The sequence below is a fragment of the Rosa chinensis genome, chromosome 2, assembly GCF_002994745.2.
Source record: "Rosa chinensis cultivar Old Blush chromosome 2, RchiOBHm-V2, whole genome shotgun sequence".
NCBI lineage: Eukaryota > Viridiplantae > Streptophyta > Magnoliopsida > Rosales > Rosaceae > Rosa > Rosa chinensis.
In genome coordinates this window covers 85,791,468-85,812,908 of record NC_037089.1, presented here as the reverse complement: position 1 = coordinate 85,812,908, position 21,441 = coordinate 85,791,468, and the positions used below count along the sequence as shown (strand labels likewise).

The 21,441-nt window shown below is 38.9% G+C and overlaps 2 protein-coding genes, 1 long non-coding RNA gene and 1 pseudogene across 6 annotated transcripts; 3 read left to right on the top strand and 1 right to left on the bottom strand.

The window, feature by feature from the left end:
* Positions 1-5,637: 5,637 nt before the first annotated feature.
* LOC112186708 (DEAD-box ATP-dependent RNA helicase 14) lies at positions 5,638-12,060 on the bottom strand. The gene is made up of 9 exons (XM_024325207.2): positions 11,894-12,060; positions 10,659-10,990; positions 10,407-10,559; positions 9,877-9,945; positions 9,072-9,341; positions 7,888-8,238; positions 7,417-7,694; positions 6,666-6,998; positions 5,638-6,274 (listed from the first exon to the last, which is right to left on the bottom strand). The coding sequence occupies exons 2-9, from the start codon at positions 10,971-10,973 to the stop codon at positions 5,995-5,997; spliced, it is 2,049 nt and encodes a 682-aa protein (XP_024180975.1). The 5' UTR covers positions 10,974-10,990; positions 11,894-12,060; the 3' UTR covers positions 5,638-5,994.
* A 2,321-nt stretch (positions 12,061-14,381) lies between these two features.
* Positions 14,382-14,841, top strand: LOC112190634 (annotated as a pseudogene).
* Positions 14,842-16,188: 1,347 nt separating this feature from the next.
* Positions 16,189-17,869, top strand: LOC112186671 (probable serine/threonine-protein kinase DDB_G0267686). 3 transcript variants are annotated; one of them, XM_024325169.2, is made up of 4 exons: positions 16,189-16,598; positions 17,095-17,177; positions 17,254-17,403; positions 17,483-17,869. In XM_024325169.2, exons 2-4 carry the CDS (start codon positions 17,107-17,109, stop codon positions 17,697-17,699), a joined length of 438 nt encoding a protein of 145 aa, XP_024180937.1. In that variant the 5' UTR covers positions 16,189-16,598; positions 17,095-17,106; the 3' UTR covers positions 17,700-17,869. The 3 variants fall into 3 exon arrangements, with proteins under 3 accessions (XP_024180937.1, XP_024180938.1, XP_040370476.1); XM_024325170.2 differs by having other exon boundaries at positions 16,189-17,177; positions 17,254-17,400; XM_040514542.1 differs by having other exon boundaries at positions 16,189-17,177.
* A 923-nt stretch (positions 17,870-18,792) lies between these two features.
* LOC112185286 lies at positions 18,793-21,147 on the top strand. 2 transcript variants are annotated; one of them, XR_005806441.1, is made up of 4 exons: positions 18,793-18,920; positions 18,993-19,217; positions 19,688-19,838; positions 20,486-21,147. It is a non-coding gene; the product is annotated as an uncharacterized LOC112185286 (long non-coding RNA). The 2 variants fall into 2 exon arrangements; XR_005806440.1 differs by having other exon boundaries at positions 18,993-19,191; positions 20,486-21,146.
* Positions 21,148-21,441: the final 294 nt, after the last annotated feature.

Below are 21,441 nucleotides of genomic sequence, written 5' to 3'. Positions count from 1 at the left end.
TGGTGGTGGTGGTCTGGCATCTGGTGATGGTGTTGGTCTTGATAACGATGACGAGGAGCGTCATCGTAGTCCCCCCACCCGCCATGCATGACAGCCTTCTGGCTGTCTGCAAACGAAACAGCTGCCGTGGGGGCATAAGGGAAAATATTGACATTGTTTGATTGCAGGTTGGGATTATCAGCCTGATTGTAACATGCATCAAAAGGTTGATTGAACCCTTTGATGGTAGCGAGATCAACCCCACAAAAGGGTTTTGATGAAGAGCCCTCAACAGTGGTACCACCGAAATGGTTACCACCGAGGAGAGGAGAACTCTGATGGTATTGATCTGAATAATTCAGATCAATCCCCCTGCTGTCTTGGTTCTCAAAGTGAGAGAGGTTTTCAAAGAGAGTGTTTGGCTTATAGTCACCATTAGGTGAGGGAGGTTTGAATAAACGGGTGTTGAGGTCGACATTCTCCGGATGAGGCTCCGGCTTCATCCCGGAGAGGAGGGTGGAAAGAAAAGAAAAACTCCCCTCTCTGTAGTCCATGCAAGTGGAGAAGGAATTCAAGAGAAAGCAGAGAAGGGAGAAGAAAATCAAGAGCTCTCAAGATAGAGAAGAAAAGGAAGGATGGTTTAATGTGCTTGGCAGTAAATGAGGGGGGGGTTTTATTAGTGAAGGGAGGGGAGAGGAGAGGGGAGGCAAGCAACTAAGCAAGGCTCTATCTAAGTGGGGTAGGGGGACCCACCACCTACCACCAGAGGGCTTTGGGCCCATGAGAAATCGGACGGTTGATATTTGCTGCGGGAAATGACTTTTGAGCTTCTCACTAGGTAAAGTTTCTTCTCTTTTTTACCTTTTTTATTTTTCTAAAAGGTCAGAGAGAGAGAGAGAGAGAGAGAGAGAGAGAGAGACTTAAATATAGTCATTAGGTCATTATGGGGTCTAGTATCTTTAGGAAACTCAGTTTGGGTTCAGTGACACATGGCTGACATGTAGTGATGTTTGGCTAATCGCTATGCTTCATGGCGTGAGCTAGCTATAGATAGATAACACTATCATTATGGTAATTTTTTTTTACTGCCATCTCTCTTAGGGCCAGTTTAATACAAATGTTTTTATAAGATAAATTGGCTTATACTGTGATATATATAAGAATAAGTGATTGTTAAGAAAAGTAGCCAAATATTTGGTAAATTGGATTTTTAAAAATGTTATAGTACTACAAGTAGTAACAAAGTATTTGGGTTAACTTGAAGCTAAAATTGGTATAATAAAAATAAATAAATAAATAAGCTGCTTCCATGAGTTAGGTTGAGAGAGCTTCTACAAAGAACATGTTATTTATGGTTTGTTTATGATTATTTGTAAGTAGATGATTATCAACCATTTTGATTTTTTATGTTCTTTTTTAATTAACACCTTAGGTTTGAATGAAAACCCGATCCAATCAACCTATCCTTTTGCTAGACCTAGAAAGCGCCGAACGCGCCTAGAAGTTTCTCTCGATCGTTTCGTGAGCTCGTCCGGCGGCAAGTCCCTGCGGCGTTGTCGTCGGACGAGTTGCTTCCTCTCTCGTCGTCCCTTTTCAACATGCGAGCGTGCTTCCAATTAGCAGGGAGTGGTGGTGTCTTGTTTGGTGGATGGTTTTGAGGAATCTGATCTGGATCGCGGCTTTAGCTTTTGTTGGAATGATGCGACGACGGGGCTGGGTTGGAGGCGGGGTGGTGCAGGGTGGCCAGATCTGGACGAGATGGTCGGTGCATGGTGATGGCATAGTGTCAGCGAGGCTGGGCTCCTGGTTACCTTTGTTCAATCGGTGGTTGTGCTCGCAATCCATATGCAAATTGGATGATGGGGTATGGCGACGACGGTGGGACAATGGAGACTGTCTGGCAGGGCCGGTGGTGGTTAGGAGGAGGCGCGACCAGATAGGTGACGCTACGGTGATGGGGGATGTTGTTCTGTTTGGCAGACGATGCTTGGTTGACGGCGGCGGTGGTCTGGGCCTTAGTCTGATTGTGGGCTCGGCCTAGGCCCGGTGGTAATTGGGCCTAGGGGCAATTCTCTAGGTCCATTAGGTGTTGTCATATGTTTTAAAGCTTTTAGTTTTTTGTTTACTTGGCAGTTGGTGTGTTGTTGGTAATAAGACACTACAAAGGGTGTGGCAGAGACAGTCTTCTCTCTCGAAGTTTTGAAGGTATTTCCTGTTCTGGAGTTGGGTCAGCAGCGGTGGCAAATATGTCTGGCCGTTGCATAGACAGTCATCCTTGGCCTTCTAGTAGGTCGTTCCTATCTGGGTTCGAGTCAGAGAAAATGGCAATTTGGAGCAGTTGAGGATTAACGGTGTTGACAATAGGGTGGTGATGGTGTTGGGTTTTCTTTAGTTCCAGGGTTGAATGTCTGGCAATCCTTTTGGTTGAGTTTAGGTCACAACGAGTGTCGACTTGGTCGATCAAAGCTGGTTAGGAGGATTCTGGTTGATGAGTTAGTGTTGACACAAGTGAGTCGTCTAGTTTAGAGTTCTTACAGGCTGGACGAGAGGTGAGATGTCAAGGATTCACTGCTCCTGCGCTTTTTGTCTTTGCCATACAGTTGTAGTGCAAGTTTGGAGCCAGTCATTATAGAGTTCCAGTGTGAAGTTTAGTGGCCATTTCTGTGTTAGATATGTCGCGTAAAACTCATTGTATGCAGTTCATTATTAATGAAGTTCTTCTTTGATAAAAAAAAAAAAAGTTTGAATGACAGTAATAACAAAATTTACTGAAATTTGTACCCAATTATTTACATTACACAACCTTAAGTTTGAAGGTTTGAAAAATGGTAATAAACAATTATTTATATTCCACATCCTCCAAGTTTGATCGAGAGAATGTAGTGTAAAACATGTGTGTGTGTGTGTGTGTGTGTGTGTGTGTGTGTGTGTGTGTGTGTGTGTATACAAAGCCGTTCCAAAGAGGACGTCCGTACTTTCGTTAAAGTACGGACGGCGACGCTACAGCTCGGCTCGGGGTGCGAAGGAGCGGCAGGGGTTGCTGGAAGGACGCCAGGCGTCCTGCGGAGAGGTCTGCAGTCGGCGGAGTTGCCGGCGACGTCGTTGCAGCGCTGCCCAGAAAACCTGCAGTTGCAGGTCGGGTTGCTGCCAGAACCTGCAACCCCGATGTCCTCCGACCTAGAACTCTGCCCAGAACCGATATGCCTCCGGCCTCCCTCCTGCAAGCCGCCATCGCCGTCTGTACTTTAGAGAAGTGCGGACGTCCGCTTTGGAACGGGCCTCTATATATATATATATGTATGTATGTATGTATGTATGTATGTATGTATGTATGTTTTAACTTCACTCCCTTAATTACCAAAAACACATCAATGGAGAACATTTCTTTGAAATTCCAAATAAGAGAAAACACATTTGCACCTCATTTTGAGTTTGTTGTAGTTTTCAAGTTGTATCTTGACAACAACAACAAAAACAAAAACAAAATCCGCTATATCTTAACAATGATATACTTCAATCTAGGAGACCTACTCAATTGATTACTTTTTTTGTGTGGTTTTTCTAACCAAGTATACTTTCAAGCTTATCTCTCTTTTTAATTTACTACTTAGGTAAGGCCAGTTGGTTTATAAGGGGCAGGCGCATGAACAATAAGCCTGCCAATTCATGTAAAATTAATAGACAACCTCCTCTTTAACTACTACATTTTCTTTTTTTAATTACCTCTCACTTTTCCTTATGAGAAGATTATTTTCTTTTTCTTTGTTTAAATATTAGGGGTGGGGGCGGTGCGGTACGATTCGGTTTGAGGCCCAAACCGCAACCAAACCGTTTTTTCGGTTGGCCTATATATCAAACCACAACCGCATTACAAAAGGGCTTAACCAATTATTTCGGTTACACCATTTTTCGGTGCGGTGCGGGTCGGTTTCGGTTTGGAGTGATTTATTAATTTCAAAATCAGGCTTATCTTTACCTAACAATTTCAATAACGCATAAATAAATTTTGAATGCATTTAAAGTCCACACAAATCGGCAAATATCACCCAAATATCAAGCAACTTGCAGAAAGACCATAGCAATTTATTACACACATACACACACACATATATCAATGATCAAGCAAACATAGCAACTTATTACAAACTGAAAACCTAATCAAAAATGGATTTCTTATATATTGAAAACCAACATTTCCATCAATAATAAATAAAATGTAATTAAAATAAATTCGGTGTGGATTGGTTTGAATCGGGTGGTTTATGATCCGAAACCGCAACCGAACCGCTTTTATACGGTTCGGTGCGGTGTGATCATAAAACTAAACCGTTTTAGTTCGGTGCGGTTCAAATCGGTAACCGCATTTTCGGTACAAAATGCCCACCTCTATTAAATGTAATCTTATATGGAAGGTGGAGTCTTTTGCCTCAGGAAGGATCAAAATTCTGGCATATATTTGACCATATATTCATGCATCTTGAATGGCCCCAACTGAATTGTAATTATTACAAGCATCAGATACTGCAATTTACATATAAAAATTATGTGTTCAAAATAAATTCACAGAAAAACCAAGTGCTCAAAATCAGGGATTAGGGTAAGGGCAATCAAGTAATTCCATGGCTGAGTTTTGTTGTAACATGTAACCATATATTTTGTACTTTTGGCGAAAAAAGTTGAAAACCTGTAATGGGTTTTTGTGTCCTAAAGCTAATTGCACAAGGCAAATGATCCTAAACTTTGTAATTGAATTTTTATTGTATCCCTAAATTGACATCTAATTGAATTACTGTCTTTATTAGTATATTTATTTTCTAATAATTGATGTTTTTCCAAATTTTCCTTCAGATTTTAAATTACAGTTAGTGTGGTTAAAAAGGCACTACACTTGCATAAATCTATTTGACATGATAGATTCATTACTATATTAGGGATTCAAGGTAGTCATTTACACAAGTAAAATATATATAGAACGCTACTATAGAAAAGAATATTGAATATATATGGAACTTTGAAGTGCATAATTAAGTTAGGGTAAGAAATTAGGAAAGTGCAGTTGTAATTATTCCCCAGCTAATATTTGCTGTGTTTTCACTTTTCAGTGACAACTAGTAGGATTAGTGCTAATGTAGTTTACTTAATTCAAGTACTTACGCGACTAAAAGTTGGTGTCTTTTTTACTGAATTACTTCTGGTTTTAATACCTTATATTATTTTCCTTTTTCCTCGATGAGAGTATGAAATATCACTCTATGGTTAGTTCTTGTTAAATAATTGACCCCAAACAATACTACTCACCTAATTATGATCAATTTGCACCTCATTGTCCATTTTGGTTTGAACCTAAAAGAGAGAGCTCTCTCTCAAACTTAAGACTTATTACTTGGTAAATGCCTCACTTGGTCATTCTCACACCTTGTTTCAACACATTTTGCACTTTCACTCTGTTTATCAAGCACACAGAAAAACAATAAACCTAGACAAGCAGTAAAAAAAGGGTAGAGAGGAGTGAAAACCAGCCTCCCTGGTAAAAATGTATGGTTCAGCTATTATCCTCTTGCTCAACAAAGATGGCGTGAGAATTTGTTCCAGCATATTGTATTTGGAGAATTAACAGTCAAAACTTACGAAAAAACACACATCAACCACACAAAACAGTAGGATCAGATGATAAATGTGCTCATGATTACTATAAAACTGTATTTCATAGAACTATAAGGCCATTACATTTAAACATAAGCTAACCAGTACCTACATCTTTTTGCCCTTTCATATCTACCCACAAAAATAGAGGCCAGGAGAGGAAAAACAGAGGGAGGGAGAGAGATTTGGTCCAGCAAGTTACAATAACTTAAAAGGGAGTTTTGTCAAGCTTTTCAGCCGACCTCAAAAATCAAAGAGAGTCAAACTGCCACATCCTGGTTGCTCTTGTAAAGCTTTGACCTACTTCCAGTTACACCACTGTCAAAACAAAAATGAAGGCACTATAGGTACGTGATACGAGGATCCAAATCCTCAGTCTTCTTGTGGTATCATGCCTTCCTCAGCTTCTTCCAGTCCATAGAAAGAAGGACGGAAACCATCTACTCCTCCCTTCTCAACACGATTTGGAGGCGGTGATGACCGTCCCCGTTGTTCCATCATTGCTTTGTGAAAACTCCAACCTCCGGAGCCAACAGCTGTTGGCGGAGCTTTGTTAAACCTTTCAGGACTACGACTGCGCTCCCGAGTAAAACCTTTGTTGCTCCAAGCAGACCCCTTGTCATCATAACTATTATTTGGACCACGGTCATATCTGTAGCATACAATAACACAAGGCATTTTAAATCATCACTCATAAAAAGTTCCAACACAGTATAGCATATGTCAAGACATAATAATTAGTGACATCTAACACCAGAGCAAACCATATTAAAAAAATTTCCCATTTCTGTAGATTTTATGTCCTTATGGGGGAGTGAGTTAATCAAGTTATCCATGTACACTTACTTCCCACAGCTTGCGCATCAAAACAGAGATGCAGTTACTAAAACTATTGAAAGAACAAATCAGAAAGTTTTGCCATATGGGAAATGACATCAAATGATATGCCATGACAAAATCATCTATATGTTTTAACAAATTATAGCTCTTTTGGAATGCAATCAGACCCACAAATATACATCAATACAAGATAGAACATTTACCTGCCAGTAGAGAAAGAAGATCCAAACCCACCGCCCCTTCCACCATCTCTTCCACCGTAGCTTGAATCACTTCGGCCACCATCACGACCTCCAGACCCGGAGCCCCAACGTCTGAATCTGTTCATCCCACCACCACGTGAAGCCAACTCACGAATTTCTGGGGGTACACGCTGGTTTGCTCCTTCCAAAACTTTAATGAGTTCTGCAGCATATTTTGCATCCTGATCACCAAAGAATGTGTAAGCCAACCCAGTGGCACCTGCCCTTCCAGTTCTCCCAATCCTGTGAACATAATCCTCTACTCCAGTAGGGAAGTCGTAATTGATAACCACCCTGTAGCAGATATTGCCATTTTAACCATCAATTTCTTGATGAAACAAGGATCTATTCAAATTGGATATGCATGGTAAGCAGAAGCAGTAAACTACTCTCGAGAAACAGAAGCAGTTAGGTAAACTATTGTCAACACTAAGACACACAATGCAAATGAATATGATTTCCTACTATTAGATAATATGCCAAAGACTCAAACCTAACCATGTACTTTTAACTTGTAATTACCCCTTAACTAGCTTTTTCGTTCAATAAATTGGGGGGGGGGGGGGGGGGGGGGGGGGGGGGACATCAAGATCCACAGTACTCGACAGGCTTGCCACTATTGCAAGTAAACCTAATATGCATTTGGATGAATCACCAATCCAAACCACAGGTGCACCATTTGATTAAATTTCTAACAGGGGGGAGTGCAAACCTTATGTCCTTAACATCCAATCCTCGAGCTGCAACATCAGTCGCTACAAGAACTGGAGTCCTCCCTGTGCGAAATTGACTCAGGACATGATCCCTCTCAGTCTGAGATTTGTCACCATGAATTGCAGCTGCTCCAAACTGGCGGGTTAAGTTGCGAGAAAGTTGATCACACATCTTTTTGGTTGAGCAAAATATAATTATCTTGGATCCTGGCTCTTGCGATCGCAATATCTGTTCCAATCGTCTGTGTTTCTCCATGGACGCCAGTACTTCAACATGCTGTAGAACATAATAATAAGGGGCTACATTAAAAGACTATATATAATGCTAAGATTTTATAATTAAACATGAATTAATGGAGGAAAATTCAAACAAGTTCAGAATATTCTCTATTACTTAAAAGTAAAACCCTACACCTAACTGATATCCTTGTAAGGAAATATGGCCAGAAATGGCTAGAGTACTCAAGTACCTGTGTGATCGACTTATTCGCGACAAGTTCATCAACATTGCCAATGTTCACCTGAACAGAGTTGACCAGTAGATCTGATGCAATCTTCCTAACCTCCTTGGGCCATGTTGCTGTATACATTAAGGTCTGGCGGCGAGCAGGTATCTCCTTCACAATCTTCCTTATTTGAGGTTCAAAACCCATGTCCAGCATACGATCAGCCTCATCCAACACTAGGTAAGAAACTTGATGGAGACTGATTCTCTTCATTTCTAGAATGTCATTCAGGCGGCCAGGAGTGGCAACCACAACATCTGCTCCTCTGTCAATATCTCTCAATTGTGGACCCTTTGGCGCTCCTCCATACAAACACTAAAACAAAAACAAACAAAATCATTGTTAACAAACATAAAGTGTAAACAACATATTCAGGAGCAGCTCGAAGAGCTTCACATCCCAGAATAAAAAAAGAGAGCCCAAGATTTTAGACCAGATGCAACTCAGAAAAGGGAAGACACAATTATATACATAACCAAGGACTATAGTAAGAAATAGACAACTACTGAAATGGTGCTGCAGACAACCAATAACAAAAGAATTTCAATGGGGCAACATAATATGTCAAGTTTCAGACGGTAGTGGAGTAACATATAAATAACTATGAACACTTGAGAGATGCATAATTGGTAAAAAGTGGGAACTCATAGAAAAGAGAAACAAATACAAAGGATTGACCAATAACTGCTAAAAGTTTGAGGGCATAAACAAGATAAAAGTACTGCTTGGCACTTCAGCTGTTAGGGATTGGCAGGTAGGCCAAACCTTTACGCATTTACTCCAGTTAGGCTAAACCCTAGTAAAACCAATGGACCTACTGAACAAAATGGTGTAAGCTATATGACCTATTAAAGTTGTTTTAACTTGTAGGAAAAAAAAAAGGATGATTAAGTTGGTTGATAGATATTGGTTAGATGCAAGAGTTTCAATGTGGTACCAAGCCAAATTGCTCCAGCTATATATAAAAATAAAAATAAATAAAAAAGACACTCTGTATAAGGGTCACAATTAGTAATTTAGTATGGCTGGGATAGGCTTGAATATAACTATAATTACAATAACTACATACGTAACTGCATATGAGTATGTTAACACCAAGATACATGTTTTTTACTGATTACTGCCTAGAAGAGGCCAGAAGTACATACCACAACAGCTATTCTTGAAGACTTTCCAAACTTCATTGCTTCATCTTGAATCTGTGTGGCCAGCTCCCTTGTTGGTGATAACACCAACACAGTTGGACCCATCTGAGAGTTATTACGGGCGCGCTTAAGATGCATAAATCCAGGAAGCAAGTACCCCAAGGTCTTCCCTGACCCCGTTTTAGCAATGGCCACAATGTCTCTACTTTGAAGAGCAACCGGCCATGATTGAGCTTGAATTGGAGTCGGGGCAGAAAAACCAGCATTTTGTACCTGGAAAAGGCAAAATTCCAGCATCCTATAAGCAAAGGTACACACCTCAACATTTCTGAAACTTTTTTTTCTTTTTCTTTTTTTGGGCTTATAGAAGAGTTGAATGGCAGAAGAAGCAACCCCCATATCAGGCGGCCAAAGCTTGCATCAGCAAGCTGGAGCAGGAGGAGGCCTCTTCTTTCATTCAGACAGTGGCAGACTGAATCATCACCAACAGCAGTCCCGGCCACAAACTTGGGTGATTCGGAAAGCCCTTCACAAAAATTGGTCCACCGTAAAAGGGCGCTCCAAATAAAATGCAAGCCCCCACAAGAGGGCAGCACAGCGTACGACATTGGCTCCTCCCAGGAGCAAATATCGCACCTGCGACAAAAAGTACAGATGGCAAAAGAATTAACATGAGTCTGAAATCCAATATTGGACCTCCAGCAATCACATAACTTTGCACAAAACACGACTCAACTTGGGTTACTTACATCAGCTACTGACTACTAGTGTTGGATAAAAATGGAAGGCTATACACAAATGTCAATACCTCTCTAAGAATCTCAGATGGGAAGCCCGTAGCTTCGAAGGAAGTAAACGGTGGGGGCACATTATCACCCTATGACCAAAAAAGAAGAAGAAGACTTTGTCAGTTACTTCAAAAAAACACTTTAAACGATATAACTGGCAGGTAACAAGGAAAAAAGTGAACATTACAAACTAGATAATATTGAATAAAACAGCAGCTCTCTATAAAAGCAACAAATCTAGATATGCTTGCGCATGTCAATTTCGGTAAACTCCAGTGACAATAATTCTAATTAAAAAAAAAAAGGCCATTATATAAAGAAGATATTAAAAGAGGGTTCATATAGATTCATTTTGAAGACTATTAATACCATCACCTCAATTTCAGATATGAGGGAAAATGTTATAGTGAAACATATGCATGATACTCTATTTGCACCATCTTTTATAAAAGGACAACGACAATTCAAATTTCAGAGCAAAAGATAACGCATCAATGTATACTCCAGAAACTTGATAGCACACCTATGGAAAAAAAATCTCAATACTCACAATAACAGTTATTTCATGCCGGCGACAATAAGCCTCAGCAGACAAACCACTTCCAGAGTCTGATGGTCCATTTCCTCTAATAACAGATCCTCCATGTGCACTAACTGACCCACTTGGCCCATTGTTAGAAGAAACTGGTGCACTTCTTGCACTCTAATGCATAAATAAGAAAAACATATCAGTTCTCATATCAAAATGCAACTGTATGAGAAGTCATATACATTTGAAACTGTATCAAGTGACCGCAATTACCTGTACATTCCTCGGTCCTGCCTCAAATTTTGATCCACCATTGCTGCCCCTGCCATACCTATCATCTCCCTCATCACGACGTTGTCCTTGTGAAGATTGTTGAACTTGAACTGAAGAACTTATATACTGTGCAGAAGAAGCCTTTGATGGAGGAGCTGTGCCTGTAGGCCTATCATATTGAGTCACATTGGTCTCGGGGTTCCAAAAGTAAAGATACCCAGTTTTACCATCAACCAATCCTTTCCATGGTTTTGGGAGAGTTGGGTCTTCTGGAGCATATCGAGGACCAGCAGAGGCAGTTGCAGTGGCAGCCATGGCAATTGAACGCTATCCTACAACATGCAAGGGGAATTTTCCCATAAGCATCAGCTACGGATACCAAAGAATCAAACAATGAAGAACAGTATCTCCACCAATCAACCAATATGGCAAACATCATGCAAAGAGAGCTTTTGAGAGGATGCAAATGCTAGAGCACAAAAAACTAAACCTAAATTTGTTCTTTTCATAGAAGTTCCTATCATCAAAACCCCAGAGTTATCAGCACCTTCATGACTACAAAACACATGATAATATCTTCGAACTAGAAACCCAAAATCAAATTAAATCAGTAGGTTCACACCCACCAGTGTCCAAGGAAAAGCGAGAAGGAAACAAAAAGCCATAAAGATCCAAAAACAAAAAACTCAACAAACACAAGCCCAAAAATCATGCTAGTAAGGCAACCCGAAAAACAGAATGAACCCATCCTCTCCATGGTTTCGGGACTGTTGGGTCTTCAATACCAATGAAACAAACCACAGCCGATAAAGCACTACACCAAACAATGCGACACATTATGCACAAAGAGCTTTCGAAAACATGCAAAGCCTCCCATATTTTCGGAGAAAAGTTCATTTCCTCACAAGCCCAAACTAACGAGCAACTCCATAGCTCTAAACAACCGAAACATCCTTCAATATTTCCAAGCTACCAAGCTCAATGTGAACCTCACAAAATAAAAAAATAAAAATCACCAAACCCTAAAAAAAAAAAAGTTACTTTTGCCTAAAGCAAACCCCAATAACACAGAACCACACATGCAATCAGATTCTGAATCTCAGCTTTCTGAGCTTCAGAAGCTGAATCGGAGACGCACAAACCCTAGAATCGACTCAATGAAATCCCAAACAAATCGGAAAGCAGCACATTCAGATCTGGGAGATCTAGGAGAGGACGGAGGCGGGAAATCGAACCTGACGGCGCCGTTTTGGAGAGTGAACGGAAGGTGAAACGGCGGAGATAGATCTGATTGGTGCGGGTGGAGTGTGATGTGGTGCGTCTCTCTCGCCCTAGAAAAGTAGAGCTACGCTTCTGGTGGGTGAGAAGCGTAGAGAGAGGGAGAGAAGGGGAGAGGAGGAGAGAGGAGAGGAGCCAACGGGTTATTTATAGTAAGTTTGGAACCGAACCACCTTGGGTGGGTCTGTCATTTTGATCCACTCTCGTATTTACTATCAAGCTGTAATTAATTTTCGTCACTTTCACACGCTCGCCCCTCGAAGAAAATGGGACGACACGTGTGAAGAAAATTTCATGTGCAATGTCGTCTATTTCGAACGAAACAGATCAGAGGCGTTATTATATATTTTAGCAGAGCAATCCTAGCTAAGACCAGCAGGAGAGACCTTGCTTCATATTGATATAGGGTCATTCGATCAATTAGATTTTCCTGATAGCACCACTGAGTCATATGCATTGAGTCTATCATGGTGTCGATGATAGGGTCACATGGGATGGGAGTCCTTTGAAACTCATAGGGTCAGGTTTGTTCCTGCAACTACATCATCCATCATGAGCTTGCAGAAAGTGAGAATAGATAGCTTGGTGCTTGGAAGAAGATGCTATATATATATATATATATATATATATATATATATCAAACAGAACCCATCATGTGCTATTTGTATAAACGACTTTGCAGAAGGTGGTGTTGATCAACTGATTACTCTTTTGCCTTGCGCACACCATTATCATCTATAGATTGCATTGCATTGTCCCGTGGCTGAAGACGAGTCACTTGTGCCCCTTGTGTCGATACCCAATGACAACTGTGGAAGAGGGCGAACCCCCAAATTCCTAATGGAGGCCTTTAGAAAGGCAAATATGTCAGCTAATATATTGGCTAATGTAGGCAAAACTCCAGCTTATCTATCTAGACCAATATAATGTCTTTAGAAATTGATATGTTGATTGTTAAATGCGCCATTTTGATTTACCAGCGAAATGGCTGGTACTTTCATATTTGGATCATGGTTTCTTTGGTTATGATGAAAACTCACACCTTTTGTTATATAATGCCCAACATAGGCATTGATCATGGTTTCTTTGGTTTATGATCAAGACATAGTGGACTTTTCTAATCCTCCTTCTCTTCCATCAAGGTGCTGAGTCTAAAAAGGGCAATCTACCGTGCTTCACTTGAAAGACATGATTGTAAGCTACTAGGATCACTTGGTCTGAAAATCCATTCAGAAGCTCCCCTCATAATCTGAAGAAAAGGGATCAGAATTGATTTGTTGCTGTTGTGGAGGAAAGCACTGTTCTGGAGGAGAACCCTGCTCTGGTGGAGAATCCTGTTCTCGAGTTGAATTTTCAAGGGCCTGCAAAATAATTGCAAGAAAACAGCAGAATGTATAAATCTTGTTTGCTAGATGAATCTAAACACTTGATTAATAATCTAGCGAGGTAGCAATTGATTATGTCACCCATTAGATAGCGTATAATGAACACTAAAGCGTATTGGAGAGCCAGAAATCTTAACATTGAATTGGGATGCTAATAAAGATTTATTTTGTTTTCTCCTTTCTTCATCAACATCAAGTATAGGAATGAAAGATGGAAGAAATGCCTATGTCGGGCATCAAAGTAAAAGAACAAGTAATGCTTCCATGTAGTGAAACGGAAATATATGACCGTTAGATCGAATAGAAAAGACAGTTAAAGTAGAAGGTAAGGACCAAGAGGCAGATTCAAACAATAATACATGAATATTATTAGTCATTGATATGCATTACATGCAATATAGCATTGGAGATGGAAAAAAGAATGAATGAATATTCAATATATGGTTATGCTCCCAAAATTCACATCCTAGTCTAATGCATGCAAGTTCAGTTTGACAGAAGCTAGAATACAGAAACTAGAATATTAGTTTTGAACAAAAACTTCAGGCACAACCAACCTCACAAACCCAAATAAAAAAATCCAAGAAAGCATTGGTAAATGAAAAAAAGTTTATACTCGCACTATATAAGATGAAGCTTTCCAGAATTGAATCTGCGTCTTCCTCACCTGGATATTTCATCAAATTAGTGTTAAAAATGGTAAAACCGAAGCATTCCAAGTATAAACCACACAGAATGATATGGTTAGAAATTCTTTTAACCTATTTTAAGGTCTGTCAATCACACCAATTTAGTATAGTCAACGAAGAGTGAGTAACAATGTTATTTAGGACTACAATAGCAAGTAAAAGAAACCTCAAAGAGCAGCCTTAGAAGCCTTTCTCTTTCTGTGTAAGAAGGCAAGAATACCATCTTTATTTCACCAGGAAGTTCCTTGCACTTTCTTCAGAGACAGCCAATCAACTTCTATCCTTCTCTATATATAAACTCTCAAGCACCAAAAATATTAATTCAAACTTTCAGACTCATTTTTCTTTGAGTAGACCTTAAAAAGCTGAAAATGGGAGTTGGAGGAACTTTGGAGTACTTGTCTGATCTAATGGGTAGTGGTGGCCATAAACACAAAAAGAAGAAGCAATTAAGGACTGTGGAGGTCAAAGTCAGAATGGACTGTGATGGTTGCGAGCTTAAGGTCAAGAAGGCCCTCTCTTCTTTAAGGGGAGTTAAATCTGTGGAGATTAACAGAAAGCAAAAGAAGGTGAGTGTTTCAGGGTATGTTGAACCAAACAAGGTGCTGAAGAAGGCAAAGTCAACAGGGAAAAGAGCGGAGATATGGCCTTATGTTCCCTACAATATATCTAGTGGCTCAGCAGTAAATGGCTCAAGCTTATGACAAGAAAGCACCTCCTATGTCAGGAAAGTGGAGAACACTGCAACTACTGGCACCATGACAAGAAATGAAGACCCCCTACACCGCCATGTTCAGTGATGAAAACCCCAATGCCTGCTCTATCATGTAGCTAGTTTCACAAAATAGAGCAAAAAAAAAAATGTTAATTAGGACTACATGAAGAATATGGATATAAAATTTAAACAGAAAAGAAGTAGTTCATACATGTTATGGTCACCTGAGCAAAGGTTTTGCAAGCTGTCCAAGTAAAACACAGAAGGAATAAGTGCAAACAAAGGCAAACATTAATCAAATTGTCAAGGAAATATTAGAGCACGATTTCATGATAATTCCCAGAAAAGTTAATAACCTGACATCTACAGCCTATACACTAGAGAAACCACTCCAAGCATACCTCCATGCCAAGTAATAGCATATTAGGAAAAACAAAATAAAACAAAAAATTCACCTCATTCAGTTGCAAAATTAACCAATTCCACCCCAATTGAGAAACACACAATACACATACATGGCAGCTTACACAGTATGTTTCTTTAACAGCTGGGTGGCTTAATCAGTTCATAAAAGTTTGAAACTTTAACTGGTTAGGATATGAGATAGTGAGCAAAAAGTGTTTCCTTTGCTGCATTTGGGTTCGGCTAATGAACTTTTTGGTTTTGTTGATTAGTAAATTTGGAAGTAATTAGTTGAAAGACTGAAACTTCAAGTTTCTTATCGATCTGTGAAGTTGTCAGTGACTAGAAACAACCCTATCCTCTACTTCAGCTTAAAGGACTAAAGAAGTAGAAGTCAAGGGTCCGGCAGTTCATGTCTAGTATGTATTAAGCAGATTAAAAACTACACATACATGACACAACACACAATTTACACACTACACAGAGTTTATATAAATTAAGCACGACATCAGCATTGTTTCCAAGCAAGAAAAAGAAAAATGCCTGCAGTTCCAATTCACAACCCTGCAGTTGTTAAAGGATGCAAAGCTCACTACTTTACCAAATCCATAGGCAGGCAGGCAGGCATGCATGTCATGCCTATTATCTATTATCAAGGACAAAATGAACGAGGTATCTATACTTGTCAATAATGACTCAAAAGAAGAGAGAAAAATCTTATGGAACCAATAGCTCAAATAACAGTTGAAGGAACACTACCTTGAATGGAAGAACGAGAGAGAGAGAGAGAGAGAGTTTGGATTCAACAACAAAGACTTTATTTTGACTTTTTTCTCATCTACTGGGCGAATTAAGAATGGAAGAGAGAGAGTAACTCTTAAGGGGGAACGGCGTCGTTTGCGGGATGGATATTTTAGTTTAGTGAGGGTACGTGTCAACTATCCAGTGGTAAAGAGTAACCGTATTTACGATAAAGCGGGGATATTTTCGTAATTTTTGCCGCTAATTGAGTCGACAACCTCGTCTATATATAAAACTGTTCTTCATCTCTCTGCAAGGACACCGCTCTCTCTCTCTCTTCATCAAGATTGAACCTTTCTTCTCTCTCCCTCTCTCTCCCTCTCTCTCTCTCTCTCCTCTGTTGTTCATCTTTCTGTTCGCTCTCTCTCTCTTGTTCATTAAAAATTTCTGTTTTCATTCTATTGGGTTCATCAAGATTGAATCTTTCAAGATTGAACTTTTTTGTTGTTCATCAAGAGTGAATCTGTGCCATAGATCCAACCAAAAAGATGAAATTTTTCGCAACTCCAAAGATGAAATCCCACATCCCAGATCTTCTTCCCTCAAATCCCACATCTTTTCTGGGATTGGGGATAGAGAGAGTTTTTTTTTTTTTTTTTTTTTTTCACAATCGAAGAAGGCTGAAGTTGTGAACTTTCACTACAAGATTTTCCAGATGGAAAGAGAAATTGTAAGTTTCTGTATAATCTTATTATTGCTTTGTTCATCTTTTTTGTTTTGTTTTTTGGAACAATGCTTTCTTCTGGGATTTGGGAATAAGGGGTTCTAGAATTAAGTTTGGAGGAAAATTGGGTCATCGGTGAAAAGTCAGTAGAAAAATGGGGGCAGAAGTATAATTTAGGAAACTGAGGGGGCCCTAGAGTACATTGTTTGGAGATCTGAAAATTTTGAATCCCCCGCTCACACGGTTCGATTGAAATTTTGAATTTTGAATTTTGAATCAAACCGCGTATTGAAATTTCAAAAATTTCAATCGCCCGCCCAAATCAGTTTTTGATTTTCAAAATTTGAATCCCCACCGTCTGTTTTCAAATTTCAAAATTTGAAATTTAACCAAACCCTACACTCCACTCCTCCCCTATATAAACAGGGGTTACCTTGGGGTGATTTCTCTCTCAGATCCACAATTCCTCCCCTATAGGAACTAAGTAGTAATTTTCCCCCAGATCTAGAAACAGATGGAGAAGGTACCTATTGTTGCTGTTAAGGCTAAGGCTAATCGGAAGGATGTCGAGGTTGAGGCCAAGAGGTAATAAATTCTGAAAATCTTATTTGATTTTACGGAGGTCTTGACCTGAATTTTTTTTCTTCTTTTTTCCATGCAGTGAGACTGGTGAAGCCAATGGAAACAAGAGTGGTGATGCTGAGGTTGTGGCTGTCTCGGATGATTCTGGGAAGAAGCAAAGCCTTGCTGAGGATGTGAGAGTTTCCAAGATGGCTTCTGGGAAGATCAAACCTGATGAGTCTGCAAGGTGGTAAGAAAAATCTTATATTATCGATTAATGTGATTGACTTTCTTGTTTAGTCTTTTAACTTAAATTTCTGGAATCTTAGTGTGGAACAAGGTGTGGGAGAGTCCAAGACGGTCTCCGAAACTGAAAAGATGCTGGAGAGTATGAAGGAGCTCAACAAGAAGCTGATGGAGATGACGTACAAAGGAAAACTGACTTGTGAGTATGACAAGAAGGACATGAAGAGCAAGAATAAGAGTAATGATGATGATGATGATGATGAGGAGCCTGTCAAAGGATGCATGTCCTGGTTACTGTGAAGTTCATGTGGTTTAAAAACCAGTAGTATTCCATACTTGAGCCTGCTCTAGATTGTAGTTTCACACTTAAGACTATGTATTCAGACCATATTATGTAAATCATGCTTTTGATGTAGTTACCTGGGATTCATCATATTATATAAATCATGCTTTTGGAGATTTCAATTTTTTGGTTTGTGTATTGACTATTGAGATTTTGGTTTGGGCTTGAGAGAACATATCTTACTGATTGTGTATATAATCTGCATTTTTTGTTTTGTTTCCTCCTATGTGTCTACATGATCAGATTTTATTAATATTCTGGTAAACATAATTGGACTAGTACAACCATATTGCATTCTAGCATGATTCCAAGGCACAGCTTACTCTAACCTTGTGTATCTCCTTAGCTACAAGGTTTTGGTCTGAAGGGATAATAATTATTTTGGCTTTATGTTAATCGTAGTTGATCGGGTATCAGTTAGTTGTATGAAAAATCAATATAGCAACATGATAGTGAGGTTCTTTATTGGTGTATGTATGTGAACTGGACTCCTAGTTTAGTTTGGCAGATGAGCTTCCCTTTTCTTTTTCTTTTGTAATGATAAAACAAGCTATAGTTGGATCAGCAGGTATGTAGCTAAGATGGCTACAATTGGATCTGTTGTTTTCAACTTACATGCCACTGAACTGCGGTGGGTTACTAAGTCTTTAACTTATTGTCAAGCTTTTTCAAGAAAAGGAAACTAGTGTTTTCTTTGAGGTTTTGCGTTGCATTTCAATCCTACCCTAAAAGCTTCTAATGGGATTGTATGGGTGCACTTGTTTTCAACTTTCAAGTATTTCAAATCTCAAACTGTACACTTACAACAACTTGTGAAATGCCACTGAAAATTTCAGTGAAGAAAATAACTTTGGTACTGTATACAAGTTAATATCAGAGAGAATGCTTTTGTTTATGACTTTTGAGGAATACTTGGTCATCACCACTTGATTGTCCTAAAAATGCTTTCTGCTTCTTCCACATTATTGTGAAATGTGTTTGATCAGGGAACACTTGAGAATGGCTCTGTGACAGCAGTAAAGGTATTGTCAGGAGACGTAGGAATTTTTGACAGAAATTGAGGTGATTGCAAATGTTGATCATGAGAACTAGTTGAGCTATATGGTTGCTGTGCGGAAGGAAATCATAGGATATTGGTTTATGGCTTCAGAATAATTGCCTTTCACAAACACTTATTGGTAAGTATATTTACATGGTCTTTATTTGAATTAATTTAATGTCTGCCTGATGACTCCCTCTGCATTTTATAGGTGGAGGCCAATTTAGTAGGCGAACAAATGTAAAATCTGCATTGGATTGCAAGGGGGCTCGCTTACCTTCATGAGGATGTTCAACCCTCCATATTATTCACAGAGACATTAAAGCAATCAATATTCTCCTTGATGAAGATCTTTCACTCAAAATTCAGATTTTGGTCTTGCAAAGTTTATAGCACCCAACTTGACCCATGTTAGTACTCGTGTTGCTGGAACAGCGTGAGTTCGCTACTGTTCTGCTATGTTTATATCCCTGTGGAATTCATGAAATGAATTTATGTGCACCACTAAGTGGACTGTAAAGAAATAATTGAAAAAGTATTAATTCAAAAAAGTTTCTCCTAAAAGATTTATCAAATTGGTGAAAATATTTGGTATTGGCAGTATGTTGTTAGTTAGTTTCATGTTAAAAGTTGTCCGAATATCAATGTATCCTTCAGACTCAGTCTTAAGAATTAGTATGAATCAAGTTGCACGACTGAACAATGAATCTGATATAATTTTACCTTAATATCATCGTACACCAGAATGCTAATGACTATATTTCCTATCCCTGCTCGTAAGTAATGTGGTTTAGCTTTAAAAGTATTCTGCTGTACTTGTATGTCTTTTTGTCTTTCTTCAAATTTCTTTTGTTCAATTACACGTCTTTATGTTGACATATTTGGGTTCCTGTTTGTCTTTTGCAGAGGTTATTTGGCACCTCAGTATACCATATGAGGTCAAGTGACAAAGAAAGCAGATATCTATAGTTTTGGTGTTTTAGTCTTGGAAATTGTTAGTGGGAGGGGCAACGCAAACAAATGTTTACCATCCAAAGAATAGTATCTTCTTGTAAGGGTATAAATCTTTGAGACCAATGTCATCATTATGTACTTCCTTCTATCACTGAATTGAAGTCTTTGGAGATCATAGCTTTTACTTGTTGTTTGTAGTAATGATGAAAGAGTTCTTCTTGAAAAGGCATATTTCTATGATTTTTAATATTGTCAGTAACTCAGCATAAACTTGCATATTACATGGACACCTTCATACGATGTCTTGTTATTGTATAACTTATAAGCTTTCAATATAAGTTCATGTACATTTGAATCATTAGTATTATCCTAAGACAACAATAGACTCAAGACAAAAGTGCCTGATACTAATACAAAGATATCTATTACCCTAGTTTTTCATCTTGGCTTTTTCATAGAGAATATTTTACTAGGGACCCTGGAATTACACAAACAATATATCAAAAGCAAAATCTACATGAAATGTTCAAGAACTTTGAGTTCTTTATATCTTTGAGGTTCTCTAAGAGCTTAGGTGCTTTTTATTTGTGAAAACCCTCGCCTTGATAAAGGTTATCCGTTTTTCTTGCATAATATTTTGGCTTCCTAACTTGGTGTCATCTCTAACTGAAAATTATACTGATCTGTATGATAGTTAGTAGTTGACAAGTTGATATAATGTATCAAATTAATTTTTTTTTGCTGTTGCAGGTATGGGAACTATATTAGAGGGGTAAGCTGGTGGAGTTGGCCGATCCATCAACATTAAATGAAGGTTTGAATGTTGAGGAGGCTTGCATATTCATGAAGATTGGTCTTCTCTGCACCCAAGACAAGCCCAAGCTCCGACCATCCATGTCTACGGTTGTTAAGATGCTGACAGGTGAGACAGACGTGGATGACGAGAAGATAGACAAACCTGGAATGCTTTCTGAGTTCATGCATGGACCAGAGAGATTCGTCTGATGCTAAACACTCATCTTACTCACTATCACCTTATGGGAGGGTTCTCAATTCGTCATCTTCCTCCGAAAAAATCACCACTTCATTTGCTACCATGACCTTTAATTCTATATATGACCGAAGAAATTATGACGGCAAAGAAACATCTTTCTGGTGTTGTTTGGTATGGGTAGGATGCATATACATATTACTATTAGTCTTATATGTGTTTTGGAGTGCAATAAGTAGCCATATATGAAATAGTATATTTTGTAGAGTAACAGTATTGGTGTAAAGTTTTATAATCACCTAGGCAGCAGGGCTTTATATTTTTGGTATGTAAAGAAAGTCCCGACTATATAAAGACCCTTACATCCCTGCATTCAAATCCAGATATCATGTATACTAAACATGAGACCTTTTCTTTTGGAAGAATTCTTTGTACTAGAACTCAAAACTGAACTCGAATGATAAAGACCCTTACATCCCTGCATTCAAATCCAGATATCATGTATACTAAACAGAGACCTTTTCTTTTGGAAGAATTCTTTGTACTAGAACTCAAAACTGAACTCGAATGCATGTGCTCTCTGAAAAAGGCTGAAATAGACATTGTGGAATTGAGGTACCAAATCCAGGTTTTGAAGTGTGCTAACCATTACACAGTTACCTTTTTATGTATCAAGATTATATACAAAAGAATTGAAAACAAGAACAAGATCAAC

Coding starts and splice junctions, on each gene's coding strand:
- LOC112186708 (XM_024325207.2), bottom strand. CDS start 10,973: ATGGCTGCCACTGCAACTGCCTCTGCTGGTCCTCGATATGCTCCAGAA. Junction 9,946..10,406: donor GGCATGAAATAACTGTTATT/GTGAGTATTGAG, acceptor TTTTGGTCATAG/GGTGATAATGTGCCCCCACC. Junction 9,342..9,876: donor CATCTGAGATTCTTAGAGAG/GTATTGACATTT, acceptor TGCCTTTTCCAG/GTACAAAATGCTGGTTTTTC.
- LOC112186671 (XM_024325169.2), top strand. CDS start 17,107: ATGGAGAAGGTACCTATTGTTGCTGTTAAGGCTAAGGCTAATCGGAAG. Junction 17,178..17,253: donor GTCGAGGTTGAGGCCAAGAG/GTAATAAATTCT, acceptor TTTTCCATGCAG/TGAGACTGGTGAAGCCAATG. Junction 17,404..17,482: donor CCTGATGAGTCTGCAAGGTG/GTAAGAAAAATC, acceptor CTGGAATCTTAG/TGTGGAACAAGGTGTGGGAG.